The sequence below is a fragment of the Pollachius pollachius genome, assembly GCF_949987615.1.
Source record: "Pollachius pollachius genome assembly, chromosome: 4".
Classification (NCBI taxonomy): Eukaryota; Metazoa; Chordata; class Actinopteri; order Gadiformes; family Gadidae; genus Pollachius; species Pollachius pollachius.
In genome coordinates this window covers 22,191,063-22,203,258 of record NC_136937.1, presented here as the reverse complement: position 1 = coordinate 22,203,258, position 12,196 = coordinate 22,191,063, and the positions used below count along the sequence as shown (strand labels likewise).

The window sequence follows — 12,196 nt, the reverse complement described above, 5'->3', positions numbered from 1 at the left end:
AGCAATAAAAACAGATAGCACTCAACATTTGCTGGTATATTTGGCAAGTCGGCCAACTGACGACATTGTAACCAAAGAGCACGTTACTGCAGGCCAGAGACATTTATCTGTTTATTGTGCAGTCAGTGAATAAGCGTGTTGCCAGCCGTTTGGTGGCAGGTGGGATTCAGCAGCTGACCACCATTAGGCTAATAAAGGGTTATCAGGAACACCTCTGTGAGCGTTACACCTTTAGTTAAAGGTTTCAGGGTTGTTAACTCTATGGTTCTAAAGGGGAGGGAGGCATCCAGCCTCATCTGAAGCCAATATTAACAAAGTAAGGCTTCCTGCTGAGGACTAGACCGTTTTTGAAGGCAGTGAAGACGTGTCCTTCATCGGTGTAGATATCCCACAATCGACAAGGAAAAAACAATGGCGAGCCCAGCCCGTAGTTTGTGTACCAATACAATATTTTATTTATTATATAATATAAAAAAATATTAGTCATATTCAGGGTAATAGCCACATTAGAGAAGCGGCTCTGTGTGGGGTGCGGGGTAGGGATGCACCTCTCTTTAAACGGTGTCGGTGCCTTTGAGCAAACACACACATGCTTCACTGAAGCACCACTGCCAACAGTATCCTTAGACAAGTGTTTATCCACCACAGACACCACATAACACTTGGTTATATATTGGCACTGCCCGTCTGTTTGTTTATTCACCACCAGTGCAGCCACACTTGCATATTTGGATTTTAAAAGATGACATGAGGTTTGTGTTTGCCTCTTCACAGCAGAGCTGGTTCTTTGGAAGGCAGAGGAGTATAAAGTCATCTCCCTCTGTGATGTGTGCATACCCGCCTAGGGGGTACTGAAGCCAGTTCCATGGCGCAAATATTTATATTTGTGAAACACTCTTTGATATACATTGTATAACATAGGTGAACCACGTACATTTACACAACATAGGTGAACCACGTTCATCTACATAACATAGATAAACCACGGTCATCTACAACATAGATGAACCACGTTCATCTACACAACATAGTAGTGATGCAACTCCGTACGGATCAACCCTCACAGTTCGGGACGCAGGATTAAAAAAAAAGGAAAGTTGTGCGTTCAGTGATCAGCGCATGTTTAAAGGACAATTCCGGTATTTAGCACATTGAGCCTCCTTTCTGGTTGGTCTAAGATGAAATATAGTGGTTGACACACCGAAATGTTGACTGTCTCAGGTATTTGGCTCATTTCGATTAGCCCCTGCCTGCTTCAGAATGGCTGGCTTTGGGCATTCACAAACCTGTCCTTAAACGTTCATTTTTAGAAATGTGCAACTCACCGAGTGGTAAGTGGTGTTCGTTGATGTTCCTAATCAAGTATCATAGCGAAATACAGTTTCTGTCGTGTTTTATTTGGCGTTCCGTAAATCCCATTGAAACGGAAGCGGAAATGGGCTGTTTATGTTTGGTTGTAGTCTTTTCGCTCGGTTCTCCGTATGAACAGTAGGGCTAGAACTGAGCGAAAAGACTACAACCAGCCTCTATTTCTGTTTCCAGTCAACGAGCAATGAGTCTTCCAACAGAAATCAATGGATTTAAAAAAAAGCCAAATAAAACACGACATAAATTGTATTTCGCTACAATACTTGATGAAAAAAAAGAAGATGAGGACGTCTGCATTGCCTGGGGAGAGTGTGGACTCTAAACTCTCCCCAGGCAATGACATCCTGAATTTAAAGTTGTAAATCCAGGTCTGCTGTGCTTCCTTTGGACAGTTTTTTTTTTACAATCCATGTTAAAAAGAAGAAGGAATAATGCCTCAGATTGCACTTTATTTTGTTTAAATTAGTTTTAAATTAGTTTTATTTTATGTGGACACAGGCAATTTTTTTAACCATTTACTATGCTTAAAGGAAGCAGGATTATTACCTAATTTTTCACTTCATTTAGTTTTTACACATTTGGAGATTTTATTTAAAGTCACATTTGTCTTGTTATCTTTTTTGTTGTTGTTGATCCGAAAATGATCCGACCCGTGACTCAAAAACCGTGACACGATCCGAACCGTGAGTTTTGTAATCCGTTGCACCCCTACAACATACGTGAACCGCGTTCATCTGCACGACATAGGTGTACCACGGTCATCTACAACATAGGTGAATCACGGTCATCAAGCACCCATCAACACATTAATTATCCATCCATCATCGATCCACATGTCTAACACCCAGACACATCATCAATCCTTTTATCATCCAACCGCCCGTCAATCCCTTAACCCCATCCATCCATTAACACATGTTGAATGGCTGTATCTCTTCTAGCTTGGGGGAAAATTACAAGGGAAAGGACATTGTGTACCGTGATGCTCCGATAGCATCCCCTGGATCTATCTATCTGTCTGTCTGTCTGTCTGTCTGTGTGTTTCACCTTGACCTTCCCCTCGCAGTGAGGGAATCCGTCCATTGGTGGAAGCTCACATTTCTCCTGGGCGCCGTTCAGGAGATCTGCAGCAAAAGGGAGAGAAGGTAAACGTTGTCAACATGATATTTCTACACAGCTCTCATGCTTCGGAATTACCTTCCGGTCCCGTCCAGTGAGATGGGCGTTAGACTTATCGCCATACTCAAATCTGTGAAACCTGGCGCTTTCAGCCATTGTCCCCCTGATTTCCTCAATGCCAAATAAAGACTTTATAGAACTAGGAGAGGTGTAATGTAAAGTAATAAAATAGTAAGAAAACGAGTCCCATTCAAATAATATTGAATCTATGGTAGCTTAGTAATATGAAGAAAGGACAATGAGGGCGATGGATCACAGGCTAAATTCTAACTGTTCTAGAGGTGGCAGGGAGGGGTTACCATGGCTACCAGGGGTTGTTGGGGGGTTAGATATTACGTGGCCACCCTTCCCGATCATAGATCGGGCAGGGTGGCATCTTTCAGATCTGGCTAATCTGACCCCACCTACCTAATTCTCCACCCTGGATGTAGAACAGCCACCCGGCCACTCAGATTGTTTATTTTAGAAATAATCACTGATTTATGAATGACGCGCATCTCCCCTGATTGGGGAGGGAGTGAAGAGTGAGAGCATGAAAGATAGAGAGAGAGAGTGCGAAGGACGGAGAGAGGGAAAAGAAAAAGCAAGGCCGAGGTGAAGAAGAGCGCAGACAGAGTGAGTTAAGAGAGAGAGGGAGATAAGAAACTGAACGAGAGAGAGAGAAACCCATTACTCATGCCCCATTCACTGATTCCATGAAACGTCTACACAGAACAAAAATACCTTATTTGAAAAGCAAATACTTTATATCAATGTTTATTGATATACCTTTTCTACTGTAAACAATTGATCTTACTAAGTAAATGTTTAATATCAATGTGTAATTGTTGCATGTCCAATACTTTCATTTACATTTTTGTGGTTGAACATGTTTTCAGAAACTAACTAACCTGGCAATAAACAAATTCTCCTTTCGGAAAACACTCCAAAGAAAACAGTCAACGTAGGCATGCGAAATGATGGTGAAACAACATCTGACATACATAGTCAAAGGTGGAGATTAGGGAGTTTAATAGAGAAAGGTAAAAGGATGAGGGAGGGGGAAAGAGGGACAGATTTTGCACAGGACCAAAAGCACAATGGACCAGATCGGCACAAGAATGTGAGAGCACAAATGGAGAGGCAGAAGAAGAAACCAGTCGATGAAAGACCTAGAAACCAAGTCACACGCTGTGCCTCAGTGGTCTTGAAGTGTTGGAAGTGAACGGGAACTGAAAAGAGTTCCGAGTGCGCGGGTCCACAGAGTCCTAATGTCCTCGTTGTGTTGGGGTTCACACTTAAAGGGGGGCAGTCAGGATGTTTTCTAATCTAGGAGTAGCGCTTCGTACGCATGTAGTGAGACGTGGAGGACCGACGTCATTGGTCCTTCTATGGTCCAGAAGAAAATGAGACGTTGATTTGAGTTGACATTACACCTCAATTTAACAACGAGCGCATAAGTACGGTTTTATTAGAATAATAGCAGAGTTTGACGGAGACATTTCCCTACTAAAGGCTTTCTGAATGGCAAGAATAATTTATTTTCATTTTGAGGCCAAATATTTGAAACATGTTGGTTCAAATAAGTAATCATCATGAATGGGCGCAGATGGTGCGTCGTTTAGAAAGTCGCTTTGGTTGTATTTCCCCTTAACAGAGCTTTCCGTTTATCGGGGGGGGGGGGGGGGGGGGGAATTAACCATTCAACCATTGTGTCGAACATAACTTGATGCCATGGGATCTTCCTAATTTGGTCACCCTACCACCAGCCCCACACACCCAAACAAAGGTCCATTGTGATAACTGATAAGATACGGTTATACACACACACAAGCACACACAGACACAGGGGTCCAGTTCCAAGAAACATCAGGAAAAGAAAAATCCACTGAAAGGCGACGTGGCTCCTCCCACATAATCTCACTCTTATATTTCCATACAGCTCATCCAGGGAGCGATTGACATCATCATCGTTGAGCTTGCCAGATTAATAATGCACAGATTGAATGGCTTCGGTTTATCAAAACATGAGCTTAACTGTGCGTGCGTGCGTGCGTGCGTGCGTGCGTGCGTGCGTGCGTGCGTGTGTGTGTGTGTGTTCAGATTGTAAGTCATTTTCCTAGTGTCTGCAGTCTCCTTGGATCCCGGTGACGTTCGTTAAACCACCAACCAATCACCCGATTGGCTATCAACAATTGATTGTAAAAACCCAGATTGGAAATCAACAATCTAAAGCAACATGAGTCCCGCCTCACCAAACCACAGTGGTCAAGCAGTGTTTGTCTGTCTACGACTCCCGAGGACTGGTTTGGTTCATTCCATCGTCAGAACCAATCACACCAAAGTGTTTGGCTGTAATGTGGAACACTGCCGATACAGGCTGTGTGGCTGAAGGCAGTGTGTGTTAGTCAGACTCCCTCTCTCCAACACAGAGACTGATGATGCAGGCAAGCACAGGAGCAAATATGTGCTCAGTGGGTCAGACTCTCTCTCCACCTCCTCGCTCATGATCCAGTCATGGAGCGGGGAGGGATGTGATACTGGCTGTACGCCGCCACAATACACAGTGTACAGTGTACAGCCATGCCAGGCCAGGGTTTGGGTTGCTGGGGCAACATTGGGGAGAGAGAAGAGATGGCTGATATTGAGGTATTTTAAGCAATGATCCAACAGATTTGGTTTAAGTATAATAAATGGCTACAAACAAAAGTAATGGGTATATACAAAAAGTAATTTCACATGTACAGTTTTATATTATTCTGTCATAGATAAACCAATGCGGAGATACATTTACCAAAGATAAGAGACTGATTAATTGCACAAGTCAGACTCTTAAAGTGTAATTCTGGGGCAAATTGAACCCAGGGTCATTGTTTTGGCATGAAAACCCATCAAATAAGCCCTCCAGATACCTTTTTCATTGAAAATCGAGTATTTAGTAACTTTGCGCTGGGCCAAACTTTTTTGCCCGACGCAAAGTTTGGCGTTCATGTTATTGGCTTGGGGCATTGAGTTTCGCTTCTAATTCGGCATTTTTGAACCACTAATTATAACCACTGCAGTAGCATGACTAGGGTCCCTACACATAAAACTAAGCACAAACAACTTAGTTTGCAAACCCGGAGTTTATTTAAAAAAACAGTTTAACAAGCATTACCGGTAGGTCCGTGTTTACAGGAAGTCCACACAAGTCGATTGCCGAATGCGCCGGAGTTCAGTTCAAGGAGGAAAGTTTTGGAATTTATAATTTATATATATATAAATAATATATAGCAAGTGTTGACACGTAAATTAAAGGACTTTAAAGGCATATGTAAGTTAGTTAGAAAATATTTGTTCGCTACAATCAAGCATAGCAAGTTGTTGACAGAAGACGCACTGCACACGTGATTGACGCATAGAGTGAAGGACAGCTCAAGCACCGGAGAAGACGACCCATATGTACAGCTTGAAGTCAAGAGAGAAAGATGGTTTGTGTTTGTGTTTTCCCCGGCTGCGGAAAAAAAAATGAAAAGTTACACTCCAGAAACTTTCCATAGACTGCAATTGTGGTACAATGACCGATCTCTGGTAGACCAGTGGCTTATTGTTCTGAATATGGACATTGAGACGCCAATCAAGACGCTAATGCAGAAGGATCACCATGTCTGCAGTGCTCATTTTGATAAGGACTTCATCATTCCCTAAAGAGCTGCTGACCTAAAGAAACCGAAAATAGTTTCATTGAAGAAGAATGCAATTCCTCGAGTGCGGCAAGTGGCTACGGATAGACTTGAGGTAAAGTTGTTTGCTTATTTGTCGTGTTATATATGATTGTTCACAATTGTTGTGGGGGAGGATGCTCCACGAAACAAAGTTATAAGTCCTATAAGCCCTAACTTCATTCGAGAAAGTGAAAGATGATTTTGTGAGTTGTCCAGGTAGGCTAACCTCGATTTATTGTGTATAAGGATTTGTGGTGGGAATTTCCGGACCACGTCAATCATTTTCTGTGTCAACCGGGTAGAATAAAGTCATCAGAACAATTAACAATTGCGGTCATATATTTGTGCAAAGTACAATAACATACAACAAACAATAAAACAAACGTTGCAAGGAGAAGTCCATTGCATTGGCTAAAGCCAGGAATTCATATTGCCATTGTAGGGCAGCATTGTCCCCCAATACTACCTTACCATTTGGTTAATTAAATGGTAATCTATCAATTGAAGGTCCTCAAGGTGTCAAAAAAAGGGGGGTCGTGGCCGTCTTGCTGAGATGGGTGGGGGATGGGGGCTGAATGGTTGTGAGAGTTGAATGAAGTAGCCTACATGTTGATCCCATTTGTAACAGCAGAGCAAGATCCGTTGATGTTGCTCAAAGACAAATGCTGCATACTAAGCTTTCAGCATTTTACAGTTCAGATATTCCATCATCAGATACAAGATTGAACCTGTATGGTACAGAAGTAGCCGATATATTAGTATGAAATGAATCCACTAATTTGATCTAAATAGGTATGCAACATTTGTTTCTGATTACGGTGTTGAATATTCTCGTTCAACATTTAGGCTAGTGGTGTTCAGTCTTCTGGAACAAAAATGGACCTTTCAGAGCTCGCTGGAGTCCCTCAGTCTACCCCAAAAAAGAGCAAAGACAACAGCGCTGAACAGTCCACATCTAGTCTGCCCTCAGCTTTGACATTATCCCTGACTAGTCCAGAACCAGCCTTGGTCAGGTCACGCACACAGCCCACACTGTCTGGCAGATACCCAGCACGGCCTCCAACGTGGAAACTTCCAGAGGTAAGCATTGCATCACACGTGTTGCCGTTGATGTTTCAAGCCAACTGACTTGACATTGTGAATTGTATATATATTTTTTTTTTTGCAAGGTATTGGGTGCTACATCGGCATCATGGATTCTGCCTCATTCTGCCCCAGAAGACGTTTCACCCGTGAGTGTATGGCTTGCTTTTCCGGCCCTATCTAACTGTATGCTTTGATGTCATTGCTGAACTCTGATTTAAAAACATGCTTTGTTTCATAAAATCCAAAATGTATCCCTGTAAATTCCACAGGAAGATGTAAATGATCCTCTACATGAAATGAGCACAAGCTTTGGTGAATTTGGACTAGACGACCCAGCTGACGATAGCTTCAAGCCACTGAGTGACACCTCCCCATCTAGTCCAGGATCGGGTTCAGGTTCTACATCCAGTAAAGGCTCTGGGAATAGCTCGGCAGACAGGAGGTGATTAGTGGATGAGCCTTAAATGATGGAACTTTTTAAAACATGCCGCCAATGCGGAACGGCCATCGAACAGAAGACCACAACACAACATGGAAGCCAAATAAAAATTAATTGGACGCGCCTGCAAGGACACAGTGGAGAATGGGAATCGTGCCCGGACCAGAGGCAGATGGGACGTAACGACATACTGACCTGTGCTGCCATCTTGTTTACAGGAGCAACCTTCACCGATATAAAAGACTGGGCACAACTTGTCAACCTACAACTCCCCAGTAAATCACAATACTATGCCATCCAATCCAAATATCTCACTCCAGCTGTGAACGACGCATACAAGGCTCAGCAAGATAACAACATAGAGCATGTCAGAGAACTAAGTGCTTCCGGACAGAAAGTAGACTTGGGAGGAGATGCCAGGTGTGATAGCCCAGGTATGCATAATTATTAATTCAATTTGAGTGTAATTTTGAACACCATAATGTACAGCTATATTTATGTGTATGTATTTATTGTACAGGTTTCAGCGCCAAATTCTTCACATACTTCTTCCAGGATGATGCAACTAAAAATGTTTTCCAGGTTAGTCCAGGTAAATCAGCATGAAATGTTTGTGAACAAATATATATTACCAGGACAAGATGTATCCAGTTGGTTGCCTGATAAAAGAATGTCATTCCATAGGTCACAGAGGCCCCCAGCTCCGTTGCCATGGAGGCAATTGGATTTCAAAGAGGCCTGGACAATCTTCTTTCAATGGCTGTGGATGTTGGTGTCATAACCACTGATCGAGCTACCTCTATACGGAAAATTATGAGGGAGAGCTATGGCCACATCCGTCATGAGTTTGACACATGGCATGTCAGTAAGGGTAAGTGACACATCTACAACAACCCATATTTTCACACCATATCTTTTGTTATTTTTGCAGTTGGTAAAATCTACCCTTTTTGTTTTTTCTAGGCATAAAGAAAAAACTTCTCACCCTAGGCAACAAAAAAGAAAATAGAGATCTACTGCCATGGCTAAAATCGACCTGCAATCACCTGTACTGGTCCTGTAGCTCAAGTCATGGTGATGGAAAGGTAAGAAGGAACTTGTCATTGGGCAGGGGCACCATAGTGCCAAAGACTGCACAAAAGCAATAAGTGAAATGTTTAAATTGTGTAACCCAAAATCTTCATTACTACATTATGTCTTCCAGGAATGTGTGTGTCGATGGAAGTCACTGCTGCACCACATCTGTGGTGTGCATAGATGGGAGGAGGCTGGTGTTGAACATACATGTCATCATGCACCATTGACGAAGGAGGAACAACAAAAAAAGAGGTGGATGAAGTCTGATTCTCCAGCATTCCGGGCTGTGAAAGACGTAGTCCTGGGAAAGAATCTTATGCGTGACTTGCAGCAGACGGCCCTTTTCAAGCACACTGGTATGCCTTCAAAATAATTAACTTGAGATTTGGAGAAACGTTTTATTCCTTTAACTAAAGTAAGTTTACAACTATGCATGATTATATGTAGCAATACTCTACTGCGCCTCTCGAATAACCAGACACTGTAGTTCTAGAAGTATTTGTTTTAAATCTAACTTTTTGAACTATTTCTGAACACGTTATTATGTAATTTTACATAATATATTTTGATGGGTTAAATTTAACCTACACAGGGTCCCTTGAGGTATACCACTCAGGGATGCTGAAGAATGCACCGAAAAGGCTCCACTTCAACTATGACACCATGCTGGCCCGCACACAACTGGCAGTCATGGATCATAACGCAAATGTTGGCAGGCCACAGGCTAAAACAACAGAAGGTAAAGAGAAGTCTGCTTATTTTAATCTGTCATAAATACATTTTCGAATACTTGAAAGATAAATGTTGTCAGCTTTGTGGATTATCATCAACATTCTAGCACCATATAGTCCATAATTATACTGTGTAGAAATACTCAACGAAATATGATATTTAGCTTGTGCGTGTGTTAGGACAACCCAGGTACTCATTTGCCTACTCGAAGGCAAGCAGTCGGTGGGTCGCCAGGACCATTTATGAGCCAACAACCCAGCATTTCCGGCAAGACCTGATGGAGAGCGCTTTGCAGACGAGGGAGGAGCACAATTTTGGACAATGGCCCTGACCTCCACCTCGCCAAAAAAGACTGCTTGTAAACATTGCCCCGCTGCCAAGGCCTGATAAGTCTGAGCTCATTGCAAAGTCTACGTACTGGTTCAAGGATCCTTGAAGCTTGACAATAATTATTTATTGCATTTCACATGTACAAATTCTTTTTGTATATAATAAAATGTAAAAAAAAAAAAAAAAACTTGCTTGCCGCACACTCAATCTCTGTGGTCTTGTTTGTTTGATAAGGCCGAAATATTGGCATAAGATTGGCAAAACATAAGATTTCGGCATATGCGCATATCATAACACATTTGAAGACAGAAACAATGAACATATTATAACTGTATTGATAAGAAATGACTGTACATTAGAGTGATAGGTTGAAATTAGGATCAATAGCCTGATAATGACATTATTAAGTAAAAATACATGGTGACTTCAAGACTTTGGAGTTTGGGACTTGGACTTGGACTCGACTTGGCTTTAGTGTGACTTTGACTTGGACTCAACTTGCCTTTCCCTGTCTTGACTTGGGACTCGACTCAGACTTGACTGCTAAGACTTGGGACTTACTTGGGACTTGCCAAACAGTGACTTTGTCCCATATCTGGGTATGGGCTCCCATCTAAATCAAATAAAATGTTGGTTTGATTGAAATCCGTGCTAGACTCAGCCATTTCAGTTCCTATCTGTTGAATATACCGTCTACTATGCTTGGCCCCCAACCTTTATATGTCCATGCCGCCAACACTTCCCTGTAGTCACTTCCGTCAACAACGTGCCATGCTTGCATTGTAGCAAACAAATATTTTGTTACTGTAACTTACATATGCAAGTCCTTTAATTTACGTGTCAACACTTGCTATATATTATTTATAAATATAAATTATATAAATTATAAATTCCAAAACTTTCCTTCTTGAACTGAACTCCGGCGCATTCGGCAATCGACTTGTGTGGACTTCCTGTAAACACGGACCTACTGGTAATGCTTGTTAAACTGTCTTTTTAAATAATACTCTGGGTTTGCAAACTAAGTTTGTGCTTCGTTTTATGTGTAGGGACCCTAGTCATGCTACTGCAGAGGTTTGGTGCTATTTTTAACAATATTAGTGGTTCAAAAATGCCGATTTAGAAGCGAAACTCAATGCCCCAAGGCAATAACATTGACGACAAACTTTGCGCCGGGCAAACTATAATACTCGATTTTCAATGAAAAAGGTATCTGGAGGGCTTATTTGATGGGTTTTCCTGCCAAAACAATGACCCTGGGTTCAATTTGTGCCGGAATTACACTTGAAGGTACGATATATACATATATTAGGGCTGCTCGATTATGGGAAAAATCATAATCCCGATCATTTTGGTCAATATTGAAATCACGATTATTCAAACAATTATTTTTGAGTTTGAAAACTTGTATTTATCCAGCATGTCTCTCCCAAAAAAAACTTAGTAACTGAGAACTTTGAAATTTCGCCTTAAAAAAATACACAAAAAAAGAAAATATTCCAATCTAAAACAATATACATATTATATATATATATATATATATATATCCAGCTGTTCTGCCCTTTCAAAAATATATATTTTTAAAACTAAATAAAATAAAAAAATCGAAAAACTCGATTATGTTAATTTTGTGATCGTTTGACGCTAAAATCGAAATCGCGATGAAAATTTGATTAATCGCCCAGCCCTAACATATATATACATATATATATACACACTTCAATTCCTATTCATTAAGTAGTCAACACTGTCATTCTGTGAATTGGATAAACGCTTACACTCAATTACCACAGGCCACGGATGGGAGGATGACTCCCAAGGCTCTGCCCCTTCCAAGACACTGAGGAGCGCTCTGTAGATCTAGAAAAAACATCCCTTCATCGCTAGGCAATAGCATTACCGTTACCATTGATCGTCTTTGAGGTGGTGACTGACTACAAAAGAAATGTCAATGCAATACCCATTTTCGTAGTCTAAATTTATTATGATGTAAGAAATATGCCCTTGAAATGATTAGACTTTCATTTTTAACGTATTCATTCTTAATTTACCATATACTTTATTATTTAATAGACAGACTTGGATGGTTTGTCAGCACTCAGTCACACGTAGGCCAACCATCCACTGACCTTTGGTATGTACTAGGGTTGGGCGATCGTCTTCATGTTTATATTGTCCAATCATTGTTAGTCTGGATTGCCAATACACAAGGAGGGGTAGGGGAGTTACGTCAACTGCAAACAATGCAGTTAAAGTGGATAAACATTTTTAAAAGCGTGCACATTTCATTGAAAATATAAAA

At 41.3% G+C, this 12,196-nt stretch overlaps 1 protein-coding gene across 1 annotated transcript in view; it reads right to left on the bottom strand.

The window, feature by feature from the left end:
- The window catches only part of mgat5 (alpha-1,6-mannosylglycoprotein 6-beta-N-acetylglucosaminyltransferase), a 101,831-nt gene that overhangs the window by 48,444 nt on the left and 41,191 nt on the right, over positions 1-12,196 (bottom strand). The window contains exon 4 of the mRNA XM_079734640.1: positions 2,416-2,492. Within this exon, the coding sequence (XP_079590766.1) occupies positions 2,416-2,492 (77 nt within the window). The remainder of the gene's footprint in view (positions 1-2,415; positions 2,493-12,196) is intronic.